Source organism: Tachypleus tridentatus, chromosome 12, assembly GCF_004210375.1.
Source record: "Tachypleus tridentatus isolate NWPU-2018 chromosome 12, ASM421037v1, whole genome shotgun sequence".
NCBI lineage: Eukaryota > Metazoa > Arthropoda > Merostomata > Xiphosura > Limulidae > Tachypleus > Tachypleus tridentatus.
The window spans coordinates 4,594,365-4,620,206 of NC_134836.1; the positions used below are offsets into that span (position 1 = coordinate 4,594,365).

Genomic DNA, 25,842 nt, shown 5'->3' on the forward strand with positions numbered 1-25,842 from the left:
CTGTTTCAAAATTTCCCACCAATGTGGACTGGAACTGAAGATGTTATACAGTTTGTGGATGATTCCAGAGAATGTTATCACCTTTGAGCAGCTTTCTACTGCATGAACGCCACATAAATTCAAGTTATGACACGCACAAGAAGAGTAAGTGGCAGGGGGACACAGTTTTAAAATGTGAGCTTGTGCACTTTTATACTGACCACTCATATTACTTCTATTGTCGTAACCTTGCCAACGACAACCTGTTTTTGGAATTTGACGCTTCTTCAGAGTTTCTAGGATAAGTCTTTCTTGTTGTTACAGTCCACAACTTCAAGAAATCGTTCTTCACTTTGTACCTGTTTGTATCACTTTCCAAGTGAACATATCGCAACATGAACACAGTTTGTTCAACATGAGCAGTCAGAAGTTCATCAACAATAATGCAATAGTATTTTGCATTTGCTCTTTCTGTTAAAATGACATCTGTCACCTTTGAAGCACAGCATTGTATGAATTCGTTTTGGCTTTCTGGGGACAAATTGTGCACTTGCAGACGGCGGTATTCCTTTTGTGATTATTTCACCTTTGAAAGATTTCTGCAAGGAGAAGATCATAATGGCTAATCAGTTCAAGAATCCCGAGAAGATTGCCATTCCCAGCACCTCCGATAAGATTGTTGTTTCCTCTAAAGGCCAAACCACGTTCACCTAGGAACAACGTAACATCAAGAATTCAATGAAGTACCTGCTTCCAAACCAACTGCTCATTCTGAATACTCTGTAAAAGTAGACTATCCACGGTAGAGTTGAATGAAAGACGTAATTCCATGGTGTGCCATTCAACATAGCTTGTTCTGTGGCTGGTACTATTTTCGTGCTCTGGTATCTTATCATGCAATTTTTTCAGATGGAAAGCCCCAGTACATAGCAAGGGACGATCGAGTTGGAGCTGGTAGTTTGCTGAATAGCATACAGGAAAAACAAAATAACGCTTGTTTCTTGTTAGTCCAGGCTATCCCATCACGTGACACTTTCTCACCGTTTGGCATAGTGATCTTAAGTACAGAAAGTGGAAAGGCACGTCCAGATGCAATAGCAGGATAATAGTTTGAAAGGCTTTCTGACCCTCAACGAACGGCCTCTTCCACTCGTGAGCGTGAAAGAGTTTCAGTTTCTATCATTCCAATGTCAGATTTCTAGTTTTTCTCCTGCAATACCTTCGTTTATTGTTGGCTCTCTGTGTTTCTGTACTCTCCTTAGACTCAAACTTGTCATTAGTAGTGTCAGTGTGGGAATTACGGTCAGTTTCTGTATGCCTACGTTCAGACACCGCATGGTCTGCATCTTGACTGAGTTTACTATGGTCAGAGATAGCGTTATTGCTACATGAAAGCCTGCTACCATCACAAAATAAATTGTTTGTATCACTGTTACCAAATAATTCGAAACTGTCCAGGCGAATCTATCGTTGGGTTGCACGCTTCTCTTTTAATTGTTTTTTCTTTTTTCTTCTGTGCTCCCGACTTGTGTTGATAAGTCATGATTTCTCGACGAATTATTTCATGAAGCACTGATGTGTCACTACACGCTAGCCTACAATCAGTTGATATTACTTCAAAACCGTGACATAAAAGCGAATTAAAAAAATGATATATTTTTATTGAAACAAATAGTTGAAACGTAGCTGACATACTAGCAATTACTGGCTGCTTCAGTACGTGTGTACCCCTAGTAGCCCCAGAGATCCTGTAATGGAGACATGCGCAAGTGACTAAATGACGTCCGAAATTTTTCACAATCATCATACTGTGGCGATCTCTCCTGGGTTGTATGAGATGGACGTCACTATTCAATATGATATGATAAGACCTATGCATGTGTTACGTGTGAAACTAACAAATTTAAATCGTGAATGCAACAATAAACGGAGAAACCATTCAGAAAGAATAAAGTAACCCCATGTAGTTGTTAAAAACATAAATTTATCCCAATATAAATATAATAGATAAATAATACACAGTTCACACTATAGAAGTAGTAATTTTTGGGGGAATGCAATCTTCACTAATTGAACAACCTACTGAATATATATATATATATATTATTAAAGATAATATGGTTGCTAAAATTGATGTACTCCATCTAAAAAGACTTGTCACAAAATAGGTTCTGAAATAAGCATACCTACTTCTGGAAAGCTTTACCCCGGGATCTCCCCCACCACCAGTCAGAAATTATGAACTGTAAATTACTTATTAATTGTTGACACTTAAATAGTTACGACTCTCAACGACGGCACTATTTTAAACATGTTCTGTCCCAAGGTTTGTCCGTTTGACAGTGTTAATTGGTGACAGTGACACTGTTCATCTTGATAAAGTTTTTAGATTTTTAATGGCCATTAATCTTTTTAATCTCATTTAAATGTTTGATATTTATTCATTACATCTTTTTAATTATGGTTCCCTTTTAAGGGTCTCAATCTCTCTAGTTCAATTTGAAATTGGAAAATGGCCAGAACATTAAATAACTCGACACCAGGACTGGAAAAGCCAAGTTCAGGTGACTAACGCTGTTGTTTGAACTATCCGTTTGAACTGCCCGTTATTTGTCCTGGCGAGTTGTTATTACAATGTTGCTGCATGTCTTCTAACTTTACCTTTTGGTACTGGCCGTAATGACACATAACCCGGAACCAGGACTGGAAAGTTTTGTTTTATTGTTGTTGTTTTTTAATTTCGCACAAAGCTACTCGAGGGCTATCTGTGCTAGCCGTCCCTAATTTAGCAGTGTAAGACTAGAGGGAAGGCAGATAGTCATCACCACCCACCGCCAACTCTTGGGCTACTCTTTTACCAACGAATAGTGGGATTGACCGTCACATTATAACGCCCCCACGGCTGAAAGGGCGAGCATGTTTAGCGCGACGGGGATGCAAACCCGCGAACCTCGGATTATGAGTAGCACGCCTTAACACGCTTGGCCATGCCAGGCCGGACTGGAAAGACCAACTTCAGGTGACTGGCGGTGGTTCTTGTACTTACCTCTTAGTCTTCCTGGCGGGTTATGGTCATTACCATTATGCTACAGAAAGTCCTTTACAACTGTGTAGACTGGATGTCAACATTGGTTTTATGCAATTTTCTGTTTTTAATTGCTGTTTTGATTTTACCTTCATTTCCTTTTATGTATTTTACTACATTTACTTCACTTTTACCTTTTTACCGGACATTTGGCTAATTATTATTACGATTTTACTACATGTCTTTTGAAACTTTTATTACTTTACCTTTTGATAATGGCTGTTATGACACATAACCCGGAACCAGGACTAAAAATGCCAACTTCAGGTGACTGACGGTGGTTCTTGAATTTACCTGTTAGTCTTCCTGGCGGGTTATGATCATTACCATTATGCTAGAGAAAGTCCTTCACAACTTCTCTTACTCTGGTTTCTCTCTTACCATTGTAGACTAGGTGTCAACATTGGTTTTATGCTTCTTCTGTTTTCAATGCTGTTTTGTTTTACCTTCATTTCCTTTTATGTATTTTACTACATTTCATTTATTTTTACCTTTTTACTGGGCGTTTGGCGCAAATAGCGTAGCTGCTTTGTGCCATAAAACACGAAATCAACCAACCAACACTTAAATAATAGTGTTATCAAATAAGGAATGGAAAATCAATTTTTTTTAATTGACAAAATTTCTGGTAAGTTATAAGATATCAAATCCAGTACGTAATCATTAAAATTGATAAAATGTGTACAATGTAAGATTTGTCAAGAAAATCGCATTCACAGTTTAGTTACTGTATAAAAATTATATGACTAGGAATTAGTATTCTTTTGAATAAATATTAAATAGTTTTTGCCCACACTTGACAAAGGGTTACATATGGCAAACTAACATACTTTTCAGTTTGCTAAAAGTTTACAAAAGCGACTCTGTAAACTGATTGACAATGGTAACTGCCCTAACAGTCCAATTATACCACACTGAGTTTGGTAGTGAACACTCCAAAAATTTCTTAATGCTTTAAGGCAAGAAGTACTTATATAATTCAGTGACTTGATTTTCACTCAAACACCAGGTAAAAAAAAAAAAAAAAGTACATAGTAACCAAAAAGTACAAAATACATTTCATAATCATGAATAAGATTTATAAATGTTTAAATAATATTTTAATGTCTTTAACGGTTTAATCCGTTCCCTTTCCAAGTTGTATAAACTTGTTTAAATATATTGCCGTGTCATTTATACCGGTAGTTTAAATAACTAAAAACTGAAACATGTTAGCTGCAGACGGCATTTAATTAATATGCGAACTGTTTACAACAAACAAGCTGACTAATACCAAAGCAATATCCTTAAAATTATCACAACATAGTCATAGATATGTGTGACTGACGTGTTTGCAGCTAACGTTGTACAGACTATATTATTTTGTATTTTATAACCTAATATAACTTTATAAGCAATCCTAGAAGTTATTTCCTGTTATTGGATTTATTCACAAATTTCTAGGCCCACATGTGCGCCTTTAGGAAATTTATGGTGGACTTTCGAGTTTCGTGCTACACATGTCTGTAAAGACTACAAACTGTACAGTGTGAAAGACGAGTTTGCAACTTCATTTCATTCTACCCAGGAGAGGACGCAACTGCATGACCTGCTTACATTTTTGACGTCAAGCTGCGCATCTCCCCACTACAAGATTTCTGGTAGCCCTACATACTAGTTCTACTACCAAGTCGATTGATTTAACCAGATGACAAATTTACTGTTGGTATGATCCCGAGGTCATTCCCATTGTGAGAAGTGAGAACAGATAAATTCGGACCTGGTTAGTGTGCTTTGACAGCATTAGCATTGTACATGTATGTAGCTGTGAATGAACAAGCATTACAATTTTTAATGATTTATTTGTTACGATTTTTTTTGCTCTCCTCCCGGGCTCCGGAGCACTGATCCCCCCCCCCTCTCGTCGGGAAAGTAGGTACGTAAGTTAAATTTTCAAAGAAAATCAGAATATTCTCAACTGCACAAGTATTCATCCCTGTTGCTACAGCAACCCTAAATCAGTTCAAGTGCAAAAGGTTAGTTTTAAAAGTGACAAAACTAGTGTAATGGTCTCTAATTGTATTTAATCAAAGTGGTTTAATTTGACTTCAGAGAAATGCTTCTGTTCAATTGACAACTCGCATAGTAATGCAATACACCAAACATGAAAACCACACATGGCTTAAGCATTACAAAAAAGTAAAAAATACAGTAAATCTTGTAAAATTGATAGGGGTGAATACTTTCACAGGGCACTGTGTAGCACGAAACTGAAATCTCTTGTACAATGTGACATTGATAGGGGTGAATACTTTCACAGGGCACTGTGTAGCACGAAACTGAAATCTCTTGTACAATATCTTGCTGAAAACCACACATGGCTTAAGCATTACAAAAAAGTAAAAAATACAGTAAATCTTGTAAAATTTATACAGAAAAAAGGTTCCTGTTCTGGAGTGAAGAATTGTTTGTAATTAAATACAGTCACATAATGGAGTATCTGTATCACTTATCCCTGACTTGTTTGTTAAGTGTCATGGATAAGTGATAGAGAAACACAAATCAAGAGATGGTTACAAGAAAATTTTACAGTAAATCTTGTAAAATTTATACAGAAAAAAGGTTCCTGTTCTGGAGTGAAGAATTGTTTGTAATTAAATACAGTCACATAATGGAGTATCTGTATCACTTATCCCTGACTTGTTTGTTAAGTGTCATGGATAAGTGATAGGAGAAACACAAATCAAGAGATGGTTACAAGAAAAGTTCAAAGTCACTGATTATTTCTTTAGGTACGATGAAGTCCATCATTAAGAGGTGGAATGTGCTTCATATCATGTATTAACTAGCCAGATCAAACCGACCTTCCAAACTAAGCTGCTGAGCAAGCAAGAAAATGGTTAGGGATACAAATGCGATGCCAACAGTGAAATTGAAAGATTTGCGAGGTTCCATGTCTGAGATGGAAGTGGCAAAAACAAACCGTCACTCAAAAAAAATCATCTTAAATCTCCTATGAAGTTTGCAAGACACATGGTAAAGTTTTGCGGTGAAACGAGACAAAATTGAGGTACTTGTTTATCTACATTCAAAGCATTACGTCTGGCGCAAGCCCAACCCAGTACCTTACCCAGTCAACATCATCCCAACTGTCAAACGTGGTGGTGACAGCATCATGTTATGGTGATGCTTCTTATTAGCAGGGACCGAAAAGGTTGTCAGAATCGAGGGGAAGATGGATGGTGCAAAACACAGAGTAAAACCTGCTTGAGTCAGCCAATTATCTAAAACTGGTTCAAAATTTCACATTTCAGCAGAACAATGACCAGAAGCACAATACCAAAGCTACACTGGAGTGGTTTCAAATGAAGAAATTGAATATCCCGGAGTTGCGTTCTGACTTGAATCCAATATGCAATTTATGGCGAGACTTAAAGATTGCAATCCATCAACGATCCCCAACGAACTTGTCAGAATTGAAATAATTTTGCCGTGAGAATTGGCAAAAATTACACCATCTCATTGTGTAAATCTAGAAGAGACCTATTTAAAAGCCTCACAGCAACAACTGCTACCAAAGGTGCTTCCATCAAATACTGACTTAGGAGGCTGAATACTATGAAATCAGCAAATTTCAATTTATACATTTTCTTTGAAGGCTTTGCTGACATTAAACCTCCTTCACACATAAAAGTGTTAAATTTGATCATTAGAGTTTTGAATAAAAACAAATTTAAAAAATTGTTTTCATTATTTGTATTTCGTCAAAATGTGACATTGATAGGGGTGAATACTTTCACAGGGCACTGTGTAGCACGAAACTGAAATCTCTTGTACAATATCTTGCTGAAAACCACACATGGCTTAAGCATTACAAAAAAGTAAAAAATACAGTAAATCTTGTAAAATTTATACAGAAAAAAGGTTCCTGTTCTGGAGTGAAGAATTGTTTGTAATTAAATACAGTCACATAATGGAGTATCTGTACTGTGCCTTCCACGGATGTCGAAATCCTGTTTCTGGTGTTATACGTCAGCAGACTTGCTTCTCTGCCAATAGCAGGCAGGGAAAAAGAAATTACTTCTGTTACAGATTCCGTTCAACCTGATTCCATAAGTGCTTGTTGTATTATTTATTAACGATTAAAAAAACATTTCAATTTACAAATTCAACAAGTGTGTGTATAATATAACTTTTTGATGTTGTTGTTACTTTAAAGGAATTGATGACAAAAATTTATGCAATTGAAAGCCATAATTCATATACTGCTCTAAGCTGGATTAATCTAAAATAAAAACAGAATTTATCTAGCCCCTGGATACAGAACTAAACTATCTATTTCACTGTCTAAACTTTTTATAATTATTGTATTATCTTTAAAAACATTTGATCTTAGACTTTGGGCAATCTGTCCGCAGCTTTAACTACTTAAAACAGAAAATAAAATATACGTATTGTTACGCTCTCTCTTTTTTTTCAGAATCAATGCGAGATGTTTTATGGATGAAATACACTATGTTCAAGTATAATTCATGTTTTATTTTAAAAGAAAAAACGCTGTTTGATGACGAGAAACCCACCTGAAGATGACCTAGAAAGGTCGAAACGTTACGTGCTTTATTACTAAAAATGTTAACACCCATACCAGCCGTTCTGAGATACAAAAACGCATTGCGTTGCCATCTTAGTTGTGGCGATAATCAAACCCCAGATTTTGGTGTTGTAAGTCTGTAGACTTTATGCTGACCCACCATATGTCCATATATGTAAATATATTAACACGTTTTACAAAGACGTTTACTAGTCTGTATCCTGTAGACATGTAAGCATATGTGAAATAGTTTCATTAAACGAGATATTTTCTAACACGTAAAACTCATACTAAACACGTAGTTATTGAGAAAATCTGCTCAGAAGTTAGCTCAGTGAGCTGGTGAGAACAAACACAACTTAAAAGTTATAAATAAATTATGGCAATGCCATTACTCTAGTAAACTGACTACAGCTAATTCATCTCGTAAGTTAAAACGTACAGAACCAAAACCTATTGTAGTTAGAATACCTTCGTCGTTAAAGGCATTTTCGCTCTTAATACTCACCGCTAATTAAATATGTAGTTTGAATTTTTCAAAACAGGAGCAGCACAATGACGATATATATATAGTCTTATTTATATACTCTTCAAAACAAGAAACGCAAAAGGGATATTTTTGTTATTTTAAAGAGAAATATATGTAATAACGTTACAAGCTCAGAGTATGTGATGTTACACGTGTTAAGACACTGATTGTCAGACCAAAATGACAATAAAAGTTGTGAACTTTGAAAACGGAGAAAAACATCGGATTTTTCGCCAAAACGCATTCGTGTCCAATAAATTTGTTTGAGAGATCTGCATGTTCTGCAAGTGCAACATGTGCAAAATCCCTATAAAAGTGAGGGGTTCTCGGTTTCCATAGCTCAGTGTTAAGCCACCGACACGCAATACAGTTACGCCAAGACTGACTGAAGCACATCGCAATAACGCCATTAGTGGCTTGGAAGCAGGCGAATCTCGATCAGATGTTGCCAGAGCTGTGAATGTCCACCCAAGCACCATCAAAACGCTATGGAATCGTCACCAACAACATGGATCAACTTGTGACCGTCCACGAGCTGGCAGACTTCGTGTGACTACGCCCGCACAAGATCGCTACATCCGGTTACGTCACCTTCGGGATAGGACCACCACTGCGACGTCTACTGCCTCAACCATACCAGGGCTGCGTAGGATTTCCGATCAGACCGTACGCAACCGTCTACGAGATGCAAGAATCCGACCTCGACGTCCAGTCAGAGGCGTCATCCTCACCCAGCAACATCGTCAAGCACGGCTGCAGTGGACTCGGGCACATCGGGTATGGCCTCATCGACGATGGAGGCATGTTTGGTTCAGCGATGAATCACTTTTTATGCTTCGTAGGCAGAATGGAAGGACCCGTGTTTACCGTCGCCGAGGTGAACGTTTTGCAGCAAACTGTGTGCAGGAAGTTGACAGATTTGGTGGTGGCAGCGTCATGATGTGGGCTGCCATCGCCTACAATGCCAGAACAGACCTTTTACACATTCGAAGGAATCTTACGGCTCAACAATACGTCGACGAGATTCTTAGGCCCCATGTGCAACCCATCATGGTAAACGTCAACAACATTTCTCAACATGACAACGCCTGTCCTCACACAGCCCGACTCACCACTGTCTTCTTGAGACACCACAACATCAACGTTCTTCCCTGACCCTCCAGATCACCAGATTTAAACCCCATCGAACATCTTTGGGACGAGTTGGACCGACGTCTGCAACGGCGACAACCTCAATCGCAGACTCTACCTCAGCTTGCAGCAGCTTTGCAGGCTGAGTGGACAACCATTCCACAGGATGTGATTCGTCATCTTATCGCTTCCATGGGCAGGAGATGCCAAGCAGTTATTGATGCTCACGGGGGGGCATACTCGTTATTGACGTTGAGTGACGTTAAAGTTCACCTAGTGAGCGTGGACTTCGCCTTTGCAGACTTTGGATGTTCAGCAGTGAATGTGCAACGTTTCACACACGTCATACAGAACTACCCGGAATAAACTTGTTAACAATTTGTCTCATATTTTGCCTTTTGCGTTTTTTTTTGTTTTTTTTTTGAAGAGTATATTTGCGTACCCCAACATTTTGATTTGTATCAAGACAAAAAGCAAGACAGGTATACGAGACGAAAGTTTCTCACTTTTAAACATAATATTTGATACGACAAATGATATCTCCGTGGGGAAATTACAGTATATTACAACAACACATTTATAATTATTACACTAGAATTAAAAACGTTTTATAAATTACTGTTTCTTCAAATATTAAGCAGTTGAATTAAAGATGAGATATGCAAATATAACAATAACAATTAATATTCAATGAATCAAGTACCATCGTGAAAACTTCAGCAAGTTACAACTAAATAAGATAGATTTAAGTGTGATTCACTTATTAATAAAGTAGTTATTTCGTAGGCACTAAAATTTAAATTGCTTATATACTGATGTTTTAAATTAGCAGAGCTTTGTGCATTTCAGTCAAACTTCATGTATATATATATATATATATAATAATGTAATATATTTCAGCATATGGACTTCGATTTAATCTTTCAAAGGACTGAAAAACTTATTGCCTTTCAACATGTAGTAGTTAGCGATGTGAATGTGTTTTCTTTTTTACTATTTGGTCAGAAATGGCCAATGTTGACGCTGCATAACTTCTTTTAAATCATTTTTCTTTTGCGAAGAAATTTTAAAACAGAGAAAATAATATTGTTGTTACAATGAAAAATAATCTATTGCAACTTTCTAACCAAACGTGACTTAAGTCACATTTGACTATTTTTACTCATAATCCTCTTAATTACACAAAATTGTTTAAACGATCAAATTTAATGTTTTCACACATCATGACAATGCCACAGCTGTTAATGCAATTATTTTTCTCTATATCCTTTCAATTACCCAATAACATGTACTTTTGTCTTAATTAAAATACTATTTATTATAAATCTGCATGAAGCAAATATTAATAACGACAAAAACCATCAAATCTAAAGTTATTTCAATGCTGGATTACGTACATTGTATACACAGAAGCATGAATGTAATCAAGAAAAGAAATAGTTAAATACAGATAGTACAGATGAGAGCCTTGTGACTCAGAGAAAAATAAGAAATAAGGGTACATGTAGAAGTCTTGGAGTGAATGAAGTGCTGGACCTTGGAGAGATGAGCCAATTGACATGCTATGGGCATGTCAAATGGATAGGTGAAGAAAGTTACTAGAAGACATATATGGAGTGGATAACAGTTGGAAGAAGGCCTACAGGATGATTAAGATTAATATGAAGAAAAACAAATATTAAAGATATAGTTGGAAATACAGGAACAATAAGGGAGAAGACAGAAGAACAAGAATTATTTATACCTGGACAAGAGAGTTTGGTGGAGAGATGCAGCTGACTGACCTTTAGTCTGAGATGAGGAAGATGATCACAGACAAGAACAAGTACTCCAATAAAAATTCATTGTCCAGAATGAAACTATTAAGCTCACACTAATCTACTAATGATATATTTCTTATATGACAAAGTATTTATAATGTTTAAATTAACTTGCTAAGTAAATAATTGAATGAACAATATGAATTTTCCGTTATGATATTTTAAATAAATGTTTGTTTACTATTGCTAATTATGAAGGAAAAGAATGCTTTAGTTACTAATTACAATAGTTACAATTTAACAAAGGAAAGTTTAGCTCCAGTTAAATAACACTAGTGCTAGCATTACAATTTAAAATGGAATACACTAATAAATACAGCAGTATCACATTTTTAACCATGGTTCTAAATATAATTATAATTACCTCTACATAAAAGCCTTGTATTAAAACTTTCAGTTGTACATTAATCACTAACCATATCAAATATAAAATGACTTGTTTTAAGCCATATAGTTTCAAGAAACTCACTTTTTTTAACAAGTTTTATACACTAACATAAAAAATTAAAGATTGACATATTTGTGGAAAGGATTTTTATCTTTAATTACTGTGAAAAAAATAAATATCATTAATTGTCATTTTCAACTTAATTGACACCTTACATGACACACAGGTAAATCGGCTATATACCCCTACATTCAGATATACCCATCCTTAACTCAGAACTGTCAACCAGGTGGAAGGCAACCAATCAGCAGCACCTACCACCCATTATGTTACTATTCATAACCAAAAAGTAGGACTGTCTATTGAAATTACTACACACCACTAACACTATTTACAAGTGATTTAAAACTACTTGCCTGAAAAAATTTGGATGATGAAATTTAAACTTAAGAATCTGATTGTCTATGAATTTACACAGGTATGAAAGAGTAAGAGTTGCTTGACTTGTATTGCATTATCAATTGAATAAATTGCTTTTGCTCTTTAATTAATGTTTTTCATTATTTTTTAACATATTCCCTCTTTTCCCCTACATTGTAATTTAATTCCCCCAGATAACTCCAAGTTTTTCATTGCTGAAACAACTTTGATAGTAAATATATAACACAGAAGACTTATAGTTTCTAAGATGGACATCCCAACCTGTTTTATGTTAGCCATAGCAAAACACTTAAACAATATTCTTAATAATCTATAGAGACAGAAAAGGCTTATTGTCAAAAACATTTATAATGATAATCAGATTTAGTGGAAGATGGACATGTATTTAACCATATGCAAGTGTCATTGATAATTTCAACATGTGGTTGTGCACGATATATTATTCTCTGTACGGGTTTGTGCATCAAGCATTGGTATAATGTATAAATCATTTTAATAAGATATGAACATAACTGGTTCAATTCAAATACTTTTATAACAATGAAAATAACAAACGAGAGACCTGTATTAGGTAAAAGTTATTCATACATATACATCCATGAAATTTTATTAATGAAAGTTTTCCTGTCACCTATTTTCTGGCCTCATAAACTTGAAAAGGTCGTGAAGTGGTTCTGGGTTAAAGGAACTTCTAGGCTTCAAGAAAAAGCATATGTTTTCCTTCCAGTGGTCACTGAAATATTAAGTATAACTGAAGTAAAGGATTAGTTGTGATAGGTGTAACATAAGTGTAAAAAAAAAAAGCACGTTCATTGGAAGAAACAGACATTTTAAACAAAATTCATATCTTATCACTGTTAAGTAAAACAATTACGAACCAAGAGTAGAAATACACACATACAGTAGAAATTATATGATACCTTTACTTATGTAGCAACTTGTTTGTATAATTACTATAATTAAAATCAATAAACAGATTTATACTTAAACTATTATTTCACTTTTGTAGCATTATACTATTGACATAGTTAAAATATAAAGAATTTTGTGATAACATTATCATTTCAAAAGCTTTCAAAGAAATGTATGTGACTAAGCAACAGAAATAAGAATACACAGTTTATTGACATTGATTAGTCATTTATATTTAGAGAGAAAGAAGTTTATGAATACATATTAGTGTTACCTTTCAAGCTGACAACATGTTTATGGAACCTGTATTCTTTCAAGCCTTCTTCGTAATCCTGGTGGGGCTAAACTGAGAGGTGTCTGCTCATCCTGACAACAGATTTATTTTATGAATCACAGTAACTGACTAATTCAAACAAATCAATAAATTCCATTAAAATAATTAAAGGATAATTTGAATTTGTAATACTGTGATTATGACACGGCAAATAACTATTGTTATAAAATAATATCAACAGTCACTTGAACTGAAATGCAAACAGCTGGTCATTCTATCTATGCATGTGAGCAAACATTTGAAAGATGTGATTTTACACAGTTTCAATTTATGATATTTCACTTTAACATGTACTAGGGCCACCATAAACAGCAAGGATAGCTTGGGACCAACAATAGTTCCTTATATGTTTCAAATTACTTTAAACATATTATTTACATGATTCATCATACTGGAAGTTGCATGTACATGTTGCTTTGCTGAAAGTTATATCCCACTGGATAGACAGATATCATGACCAGCAATTTTTGCTATTTAAATAATACATTTAAACTTGAGACATGCAAATAACCATACAGAGTAAACATTTCCTTACTTGAAAATATACTTTCTACAGATACTTACTTTCAGCACACAGCAGCTATCCCAAGTGTATCTGCCTTTCAAATTTTTTGCATGCCACTAGTCCTAAGCTATCTCCCACCGTAGACACACACTGTAATGCAAACTATTGTAGTATATGATGTAATCATGATGCAACAATAGCCTTTCACCAACAGCAGTGTGAAACATCCTCCATAAACAGTAAATCCTCATAAGCACTTGCACTTGAAATAAGCTTTATACTTAGATGAGGAAAAAATATCATGCAGCTATGGTGAGGAGGAAGAATGGGAAGGTATGCACAGAGATAAGTATGTACTTAGATATATTTTCAGGTAGGGAAACTGTTAACATCTGAAACAATATTTTTACCTGTCTGCACACAGTAATTAGAATCTCATGCTGATGGGGTGAATAGGATGGTGCAATTAAGAAAATTTAGATGAGCTCCCTTCAAAGAAAGTGACTGAACAGGAAAGAGCATGGTGTGTGACACCCTATAGTGAGTGCTTACTAAAGGGATAACACTCATAGAAACATCTACCCATATTAGGCAGGGTAAATATACTCCTTGTCTGGATGGAAATATTAACCCTTAAACAGCAGGGATGTTGTAAGCAGCAGCATCAATCGATGATGGCCACCATTTAAGGGTTAGTGGAGGAAAGCACAATGAGCCAATGTGTCACAAAGATGACCACCAGAAAATAAAAAGACATGACTGACCAAACATTTGCACACAACAGATAAATAGAAGATAAAGTGCAGTGTGGCTATGGAAATGATTAGACAATACAGTTTAGTATGGGTTTTGTTGGACTACTCATTTATCTTGCATACAGGAAATGTGACTAAGTCCCTTCCTGTCATGTAAGACACAATGCCTTATTCAGCTGATCAAATTACCAGAAACTTAGCATATTATGTAATAATGGTGACCTACACTATACTGATTTGGGCATCCTTGCCCTACTCTTCACAACACTGTGTTTATAAAGATCTAATACAGATGGAGGATGTGTCACACTCCTATTAATATATTGGCACTGTTCACATTAAAATGTATTTTAAATAGAAGATAGCTAACTCAAGGCTAATGGCATGCACAAAATACAAAATATCAAATACAGACGAGAAAGGAATATCCTTTCAGAATAAGAAATGTCATACAACAAATAATTAAAGTAAAACTTAAACCTTATACATTAAAAAAGTTATATAACTAACGAAGCATCTTGATATTTGTTTACTGATTAAAATTGTCACTTGCTTTGTAGCTATATAATATGTCTTAGGTAAATACTCTTAAAGATTCAACCACAATGATATGAATTTATTCTGACATACAGTACAGTTAATAGTTCCTGCTGATATTGTAATGCATTTTATTTACTTATTATTAAATTAATCGTAAAATACCAAAACCTCATCCAAATCTGTGAAATGTAATACCTTGTTTAAAATATCTGTCCGTGCACCATTTTCTATCAACATTTTTGCTTCTTCCTCTCTCTCCTCTTCACAAGCAAGATGTCTTCAAAGGATTAATGAGGATAAAGACAAAAAACAATGTAATATGTTCTCCCTTCTTTAAGGTTAAAGAATGCAGTGTAGAAACCACTGTCAAATGCATTAATTCAACAGTTATAATAAACAATAAAATTCCATGCAACAAACAAGCAAACATTTCATAAAATGCGATAAACTTCAATATTTTTTCGTAACAAAACACAAGTAACCAGCACCACAAAAATATTACAACTGTTTTGCCGCTCACTTTCAATTTCTTTCTTCTAGCATAGATTTAAAAAAAAAAAAGATCTATATTACGTTAATATGATCTGCAAATAAATGATAATAATGTAAAAACAAATTAGAAAAATAAAACTGATCTTTGTTTCTTTAACATCTACAAACCTCATTCTTGCCCAAAGCACTAGCTGCTTGAACTTTATTTTAAAAATTTCACACTGTGTGTGTGTGTGTTTGTTACTGAAATGTAAGCTAGCATCAGATATTAACAATACTGTTTTATTATCTAATAATTCCTGAAATTATTATCAACCACAGAATATAAGTACAACTAAAAAATTAAAAGAAAATATTAAAAGACTGGTTATTAACTGATGTTCATAGACAAACTGGTTAATATTTGCTTAATGGTACTTTACTCCCATAGGATTAATATTATCATTAATATTTTTTATTATCTATGTAACTGCTTGTGATGATAATGGTGCAATAACATTACAGAATACTATATTTTTCTGTTATGTTCAATAAGTTGATTTCAGATATATGTTAATATAAAATGATAATTAAAATATACTTCAAGTATGTTTTGTCTTATGTTGCATTTATTAATGTACATAGAAATTTATGGTCACAGTTGTTAAGGAGTTTCCTGCAAATAAGCTGGTTAAGGTTTTTGGGAACTTCTTTATTTTTATGTCTATTTTTTCCTACTGTATGTGACAAAAAGAAGTCTTAAACAAGTAACAAAGTATATCACTTTGAAACAATTATTTTTTATTTGGGTCTGTGTTAAAATTTTGTTTGATTTTACAGTATATATTAATATTTTGATAAGTGATATGACTTTGTCAGATATAAATTATAAAAATTACATTTAAGACTTCCTGTGCTGTATAACATTCAAGTGAAAGTATCTTATGTTATAATGAAAAATATGTTTGAGACTTAGCTAAGAGTGATTGAAACTGTACTTATGCAAATAGACCATATAGTTTATATTTGACTTTTCTACAAGGTGTAACATGATCAGCAGTGGTGTACATGTAAATTCTTGGAAAAAGCAGTGTAGTGTTTAGCAATTAATAACACTGGATATGATCTTAGAATGACCTCATAACCATCATAAAAAATTAGGAAATATAAATTATGTGTTGTTGTTTGTTTTTTTATGTTAGAATGACTACATATTATAACTCAAAAATAGAAATGTTTAACCTAAGAAGCTTAAACTTCATATCATTATAATTTTTTTTTACTACACTGACCTTCTACTTGTACCTAGCTAACATTACATAACTTGCATTGACAAGGTGCACATGTGCTCATGTTACCGTAACCAATAATATAAAACTCATATAGTCTTGGCTATGTTTTAATGGATTAGTATTTTGTATTATACAATAACATTTGAATTATTATACATGTATACAGATTATTACTATTTAGAAATAAACTTATGAAACTTATTTTTTTTTAAATATAGAACAATAAATAAATAAGTAAAGCAACCAATTATCTCTTCTAGCTATGACCTTTGAACTCCATTGTTGTTGGACGTACGTTGCTAAGCCTTTTAAAATTTTGCACTTGGAGGATTTCAAATAAAATTTTTTAACATTTTATATATATATATACAGTTGAACAATAAAAAAAATCAAAAATAACTATACTGATACCACAGTATTCCAATATAATTTATTAAGCTTAGTAACTAAGCTGTATTTAGGTCTAAAAAAAAGTATGAAACTTCAAGAAGAGAAAGATACAACCTAACTCCTTGAAATCTTGGTTGAAAATGTGGTAGCCTTTTCACAGATTAAAATGGCTAAAAAACCACTAGGGAGACATTTTGAGCTGTTGGTTAGTTATTTACATGGTATATTGTAGTAAGAGTATATAAGAGACCATTTGTAAAAATGGAGAGAGTAGAACAGGTCAACTGTGTTTGATTCAGTAAATAAGCCATATCTCAGCAAAAAAAGAAATATATGAGATTCTTATTTTATATTCTAGCTTGTCAATCACTAAAATCTATATTAAGATATGTTTGCTTTTAAATTAAGAAATTAACTTGTATATAATATTAAAATTTGAATTATACAATTTGATTCTAACCTTATTGACACATATATTAATAAACTAGTAGTTCAATAAAATTTTAGATGCTATTCAACAAGCACGATGAAAAGGCCTTTGACTCATGACCTGTCACAAAAGGGTTAATCAAATTAGCTCTAGTAGCAAAAACAGAAAAACGTAGCAGTAACCTCAAAGATTTAAATGTTAGACTCCCTGCTAGTTATAACTACACATTGTATTTGGTTGGTTGGCATTAATTGGTGCAAAACAAGTAGGTTATTTGTGCTAAATTTAGGTTGTGGAATTGCATTTTATAACACTATATCATGAATTGAACACAAAAAGGCAAAAATGTTTTAGTTCCCCCTCATAGAAAACAAACACAAAGAAATTAAAATACTGTATTTCAACTACAATTGTTATCAAATTTAGCATTTTTGTATATAGAAAGTTAAATATTTTTCTGGCTGGTTATTCTTCTTACGTGACATAATTATGTCCTAACTAACATAGAAACACAAAAATACCAACTGGCAGCTCATACTACTCAATCAGTGAACAAAAACAAAGCTTACTGAGCTGCCTATTTAATTTTTTCTTCCAATTCTCTGTTATAATGCATATCTTAAATTTTCATATTGAAAGTATTTATGTTATAGCTCCATTTTTGCATCTTAGTAGTTGTACATAAACCAGATCTCACATATAACTCAAACAGTAAACATGTCTTGCACAATGGAAGTATGTGAACTACACATAAAGAAGATAAATATAAATTTATAATTGTATGTTTATATTTTCTTCTGTAACAAAATTCTATACACTGGTTATAAACCCTGGTATAGTTAAATGTTTATCTAAATAGGTCTCCTTGCTGTTTTATGACTTGAAGGTAAATAAGTTTCCGTGAATTTGAACAATGAATACTCAGTTTACCAAGTACATATACATATTGAAGTCTGCTTCAAGATGTACATGTTCATTTGGTATCTTCCTAACTATACTGTACTTGTTCTGAATCCAATTTCTTATCTTATTATACAACCAACATATGAAACTTACAGAAGGTTACAGATAACACATTTCTAAATTCCCTAAATTATTAGAGAGAATTCTTACAATGGTGTGTTGCCTACAGAATCTCGAGGATTTACATCAAGCTGGTTGCTATAGTCTGTTATGAATAACTTCACAATGCGTGTATTTCCTTTAGATGCTGCCCTATGAAGAGGAGTACTTCCCATATGATCAGGAACATTAATATCAGCATGGTTGTCCAACAGCATTTTAGCAATCTAGAGGAAATTAATAAGCATGTCAACAGAAAAATTTAATAATGCCTTAGAATACTTGTTACAGTTGTAGAAATAACATTGGTAATAAGGGTTTTTAGAATGCAAATCCAATTTCACAATAAATGTAATTATCATCTTAAAACAGTGTTATATTAACTTTTGTCATCAAGTCTCCAGTATTGAATATTTAAGGTTAGCAACATCTGCACACTTTACGTGCAATAATTGATGATAGAACTAGGTAATAAAGTAGTAGTTACACTTTAACTGTGGTATGTGCACTAAACATAGAAAGGACAATAGTATTTTTATTGGTTTATTTTTTAAAAGTGCCAGTGTTGTTAACTTTCTCAACATATTAACAATTTATCTTCTAGTTGAATTTCAAATTTGTACTCAAATCATAGTTAGACAGCTATGAAGGAAATAACATGTTTAAGTGTTCACCCAAAAGATTTATTGCAAATAACATTTCTTAGTAATTTCTATGTTCACTATATTTCAAATTTACTAAATGTTTAGGTGTTTCTTTTTGCTATAAATACAATATTAAAATGCATCTATGTATAAAAAAAACTAAAAGCTATATGAAAGAATTCTACAATTTCTTCAAACACAAAAAAAATGCTTTCTACATTTCATAATTTAAAAAATAGTTTTTTATCCAAACCCCCATTTTAGAGGAATCACAAATTGAATGATACTCCTCTTTATACTAAAATGATTTTTTGTTGTTAAATTTGAATAATTATTGCTGTTATCCTTCAATACAAATATATACAAATGAGACATTTTAGAACTTACTTCAATTATAAAAATAATTCACCGGAAAAATTATACATACATGTATACAGGCTTTGCTATTTGTTTGGAATTTTCCACACCCATACCTTTTTCACAAGTAAAGGTTTTACCACAATGTAGTTAATTTATAATTATGCATTTTAATAGTTTATTTCCACTGTAAAAAAGTACTTTCATTAGTTACTATATCAAACATATTAATGTATAATGTTTCATTGTGGAAAGTGACTAGTAGTTTTGTATTCATTACATTAATGTATTTTTTATTCTTAACATTTTTTTCACTCTAAATGTATCCCAGAATACTGAACCTTGGAGAGCAGGAAGATAGAAAAGAGTCCTACACACCTTGTCAAAGATTAGCTTATGGAGTACACTGCACATGCTCTTTAATCCTTGAACACAAACAACATGTTTACACATTTAGGAGAATTTTTAAAAATGCTATTTTTTTCAATAACATGTTTTTATATTTCAGTTAATAAATTAAATAAAATTTTTGCTTAAAAAAATTCTAAGTTAAATTTGAGGATAATTCTTACAGGACTGCTTTCAAGAAATTTCAATCACCTTCCTCTAAACCTTTGAAAAATGAAGTTCCCACATCAACAATATAAAAATATTCTAGACATAGTATGCAAAACATTTATTCTTTTCCTCTTCATAATCATTCATGAATAATATTCTTTTAACAAATGGTAATTAAGGATTCTACTTTTACTTCTTTATCTTAACCACTTCATCACACTTTGAACATCTGGTAAAAAGTTAAACTTATTAAAATTTGTAAAAAAGAATCAAGGTAAAACAAATTAAAGTTTAATTTTTTTAATTAAAAACATAAATAGCATTAAATCCAATTTTTATGTCTAGTTTACAGCACTGAGAGAGAAACTACAGTAATACACGTTGTATAGGACTTTCTGTAGCATAGTTTTAATTATCATAACTCACCAGGATGACTAACAGGTAAGTTCAAACATCAGCATTAGTCACCTGAAGTTGGCCTTTCCAGTCCTTGTTGAATTATTTGACATCATGGCCATTTTCAGAAAGTAAAGTATTACAGGTTTTAAAAGACTTTCTGCAGCATAAATTTAATTATTATAACTGACCAGGATGACCAACATATAATTTCAAACATCAGCGTTAGACACCTAAAGTTGGCCTTTCCAGTCGTGGTTTTGAGTTATTTGAAGTTATGGCCATTTTCCAATTTCAAATCGAACTAGTTGTACTTTAATTCCTAAAAAGGAATCACATTAAAAAATGGTCTAATTTATAAATTAAAAAAATAAATAGCATTAAAAAGATTAATGACCTTTAGAAAACTAAAAACATTTGTAAGGTGAAAAGTATCACCATTGCCAATTACACTGTCTAACATCATGGATAAACCTTGGGACAAACTATGTTTAAAATGGTGCCATCGTTGATAGTTGTAATGATGGCAAGACAGTAAAATTTGGCTTATTGTGACCCAAGTGTCACACAGACAACACATTGGTGCATCAGTCCCAGATGAAAGAAAATGATGAGTTAAAAAACTGTGCCCAATGTGTAGCTAGTTAGGACAACTTCCTCTTTCTGATCCTTATGAAAGCAAGATGACCAAAGTCCAATAGAGGGTTTTATTTGGAAAAGCTTGTTTTCACGTTGCTCACTCCAAGTTGACTGCCAACTGGCACACAGCCAAGCCTTGAATACAGGACCAGAGTCCATGTATGGAGCAGGCACAGCTGTGATTGTGCCAGAGCAAACTGATTTAGCTGTGGAGTTGGCAAGCCCGTTCCTGCAAATACCAACATGGCCTGGTATCCTGAAAAAGTAGATAGAGGCAGATGTTAAAGAGAAATGGGCCAGTCGATTTTGAATAACAGCGAGAACAGGGTGTGAATCAACAAGAAGTGATTCTGGGGCCAGTAGAGAACTAAGTGAGACAGTATAAATAGTGCAGTTTGAGTACTGCTTAGCTTCTATGTGATCCGGGGTAAGAGATATGGCGTACTGTTCAGCAGTGAACACAGAAGCTGCAGAGGGGATTTTGTGTGCAACCACCAAACTGCAGCAAACCATGGCAGAGCCCACTGAATTACCTAATTTGGAACCATCTGTATAAATTGGAATGGAATGATTGTTTGAAAGATGTTCATTAAATAAAAGATGGTACTTCCAATCTGGAGTATCTGCCTTTATCAGATGACTGAAAGAAAGGTCAGAATTGGGGACTGTAAGAAGCCATGGTGGGATGGGCTGACCAGTAGATACAGCAATGTTATTCAAGAACAGACCCAATTCATCTAACTGCACCTGGATATGAAGGCCAAAAGGAGCAATAGCAGACTGTCTGGTCTGAAAAAGCATGGCCCATCAAGGAAGGAAAACACAACCCCAGGTGGGATGCTTTAGTAAGGAGTGAAGTTTTGAAGCATATAGTAAAGACAGTTGCAAATGGCGGAGGTGCAGAGAAGGTTCATGAGACTATGTATAAGTTCTGAACTGGGGAAGTGCGGAAAGCCCCAGTGCACAGCCGAAGTCCTTGATGATGAATAGGGTCTAGCATTTTAAGGCCGATGGTCTGACAGAGCCATAGACCAGTGATCCATAATCAAGTTTCAATTGAATAACAGCAAGATATATCTTTAACATAGAATGTCGATCTGCTCTCAAAGTGGTGGTAGAGAGGACATGGAGGATGTTCAGTGCTCTTGTATATTTGACCCATAGCTGCTTGATGTGTGGTATAAAGGTTAGCTTACAGTCAAAGATAAGCCCCAAGAACTTAGTCTGAGATCACAGGCAGCACAACATCACCGATACGGAGTTCAGGATCAGGGTGAATACCCCGTTGGCAGCAAATGTGCATGCAAACAGTTTTAGAGAAAGAGAGAAGGTTAATCCGTTTGCTGTGGTCCACTTCATTGAACAATTGAGGGCATTCTGTAGCTGCCGCTCAATGTTTGATGACTGATATGAGATGTGAAAGTCATCAACACAGAGCTCATTTGCAACAGTGAGAGGGAGTTGTTCAGTGATGGCATTAATTTTTATACTGAAAAGTGTGCCACTCAGAACACAGCCCTGAGGGACTAGGAGTTCCTGTAGAAAAGAAAGTGTCAAACCCACACGAACTTGGAATCTCCTGTCCATTAAAAACTTTTTAATAAAAATGGGCAAATGGGCATGCAACCCATATATATGGAGGTCTCGCAAAATGCCATACCTCCGTGCTGTATCATAAGCCTTCTCAATGTCAAAGAATATTGACACAAGATGTTGTCCTTTGAGAAAGACTACTCTGATTGATGTTTCAAGTCGAATCAGGTGGTCCATGGTGGAGCACTGTCATCAGAACCCACACTGGGTGGGTGAGAGGAGGTTGTTTGATTTGAGGAAACAAACAAGACGAGTATTAACCATCCTCTCTAAGGTCTTACAGAGACAGCTCATCAAAGCATTTGGATGGTAGTTTGAAGGAATCTTGGGAACCTTCCCAGGCTTGGAGAAAGGCAGGATAATATCCTGGTGCCAGGCATTATAAAAACATTCTCCTGCCAGATCCAGTTAAAAATAACCAGAAGGATAGCAAAAGAAGCAAGAGATAGAGGGTGCAGCATCTCAGGTCCAACCGATGTACTGCCAGACCAACGAAGGGCCAGTTTGAGTTCCACCAGTGTAAAGGGACGATTATAGTCATAAAGAAAATAAGCTCGAAAGAGGTGATTGCTCTGCCCAAGTCTTAATGGCCAAGAAGATGGAAGAAGAGGCAGTCGTCTATTGATGGCTTACAGACAATGGCAGGATCAAGTTCTGCAAGAGCAGTGAAAGAGGGCCAGTTTGCCTGATTCATCTTCCACCAGGACACGTAAGTCAGGTGACATCTACCACAGTCAGTCTCTCTGAAGATTATAGGAAAATGATCCTCTCCTCCCCTTCACAGGATGCCATGTACGGCAAACACATGGGTGGATGTTTGGATCCCAGAGGAGGTAAACTGAAAGAAGAGAACCTTCCCTGGAAGATCCCCTCACCATGTACAGAAATCCACACCGAGGGGCCAGTAGAGAACACAGCAAGTCAGTACAATTTGTTTAGTTTCTATATGATCCAGGGCAAGAGAAATGGCATACAGTTCAGTAGTAAACACAGAAGCTGTACAGGAGATTCTGCATGCAACCACCAAACCACAATAAATCATGACAGAGCCCACATAGTCAACTGATTTTGTACCATCTATATAAATAAAAATGGAAGAATGGTTCGAAGGATGTTCAGCAAATAACAGACAGTATTTCCAATCAGGAGTGTCTATGTTTATCAGATGACTTAAATATAGGTCACATTTGGGGACTGTAAGAAGCAATGGTAGGATGGGCTGACCAGTGGATACAGCAATGTTATCCAAGGACAGACCCAATTAATCCAACTGTGCCTGGATATAAAGGCCAAAAGGAACAATGGCAGATAGTCTATTCTGAAAAAGTATGGCCACCAAGGAAGGAAAACACAACCACAGGTGGGATGCTATGGTAAGGATTGAAGTTTCGAAGCATACAGCACAGACAGTTGCAAATGGCAGAGGTGTAGAGGAAATTCATGAGACTCTGTGTACATGCTCTGAATTGAGGAAGTGCAGAAAGTCCCAGTACAAAGCCAAAGTACCTGATGATGAATGGGGTACAGCATCTTCAAGGCCGAGATTCGAGCATAGCCATAGATCAGTGAACCATAGTCTAGTTTTTCACAATATATCTTTAGCACAGAACATCAATCTGCTTCCCAAGTGGTAAGATAGGACACGGAGCATGTTCAGTGCTCCTGTACATTTGACTCATATCTGCTTGATGCATGGTATAAAGGTCAGCTTACAGTCAAAGATAAGCTCCAAGAAGTTTGTCTCAGGGACCACAGGTAGCACAACTTCACCAATATAGAGTTCAGGATCAGGGTTTTAACTTCTCTCTCTCTTTAAAACCATTTGTATGCACTTTTGCTGCCAACAGGGTAAACCATTTGTTGTGGTACACTTAAGTAAATGACTGAGGGCAGTCTGAAGCTTTCACTCAATGTACCTTATATTCAATGACTGACGTGAAATGTGAAAGTCGTCAGCACAGAGCCTGTTTGCAACAGTAACAGTGATGGCATTACTCTTTATACTGAAAAGTGTGACACTCAGAACACAGCCCTGAACTGGAAAGTGTCGAACCCGCAAGAACTTGGAACCGCATGTTCATTAAAATTTTTCAATAAAAATGGGCAAATGACCAGATAACCCTTGTAAATGGAGATCTTGTAAAATGCTACACCTCCATGTAGTATCATAAACCTTCTGAAGGTCAAAGAATATCGATACAAGATGTTGTCATTTGAGAAGGGCTTCTCTGATTGACGTTTCAAGTCGAATCAGGTGGTTCACTGTGGAGCGATGTTGTCGGAACCCACACTGGGGGGGTGAGAGGAGGTTGTTTGATTCAAGGAAACAAAGAAGACAAGTACTAACCATTCTCTCTAAGGTCTTACAGAGACAGCTTTTCAAAGCAATTTGATGGTAATTTGAAGGAATCTTGGGATCCTTCCCAGGCTTAGAGAAAGATAGGAACCTGATAGGATGCCTGGAACCAGGCTTCAGGAAAAACATTTTGTGCCAGATCTGGTTTAAAACAATCAGAAGAATAGCAAGAGGAGCAGGAGATAGATAGCACAGCATTTCATAGTGTACATCATCAGGTCTGGCCGATATACTGCCAGACCAATGAAGGGCCAGTTTGAATTCCACCAGTGTAAAGGGATGATTATAGTTATAGAGAAAATAAGCTTGAAAGGAAAGAGGTGATTGCTCTGCCCAATTCTTGATGGCCAAGAAAGTGGAGGATAAAGCAGGAGTGTTAAGATACCTGGCAAAAGCTTTCACCTAGAGCCTTCCGTGCAATGTGGCAGGCAGGATTCCACCATGGATGAGGATGTAGTTGAAAACGTGTCGAGGTTTGAGGAATACATTGAGCAGCTGCTTATATCATACAGTCAGTTACTGCTGCCACACCTACAGACAATGGAAGGATCAAGTTCTGCAAGAGCACTAAAAGAGGGCCAGTTTGCTTGATCCACCTTCCATCAGGGCATACGGGTCAGATGGTATCTACCACGGCCAGTCTCTCTCAAAGTTATAGGAAAATG

At 35.0% G+C, this 25,842-nt stretch overlaps 1 protein-coding gene across 1 annotated transcript in view; it reads right to left on the reverse strand.

Annotated features, from left to right (window-relative positions):
- Positions 1–10,586: 10,586 nt before the first annotated feature.
- Positions 10,587–25,842, reverse strand: part of LOC143233073 (uncharacterized) — a 41,250-nt gene continuing 25,994 nt past the window's right edge. Inside the window, exons 4-7 of the mRNA XM_076468954.1 lie at positions 18,686–18,861; positions 15,185–15,266; positions 13,130–13,221; positions 10,587–12,676 (exon numbers count right to left, since the gene is read on the reverse strand). Coding sequence (XP_076325069.1) covers positions 13,150–13,221; positions 15,185–15,266; positions 18,686–18,861 — 330 coding nt within the window. The 3' untranslated portion in view covers positions 10,587–12,676; positions 13,130–13,149. The remainder of the gene's footprint in view (positions 12,677–13,129; positions 13,222–15,184; positions 15,267–18,685; positions 18,862–25,842) is intronic.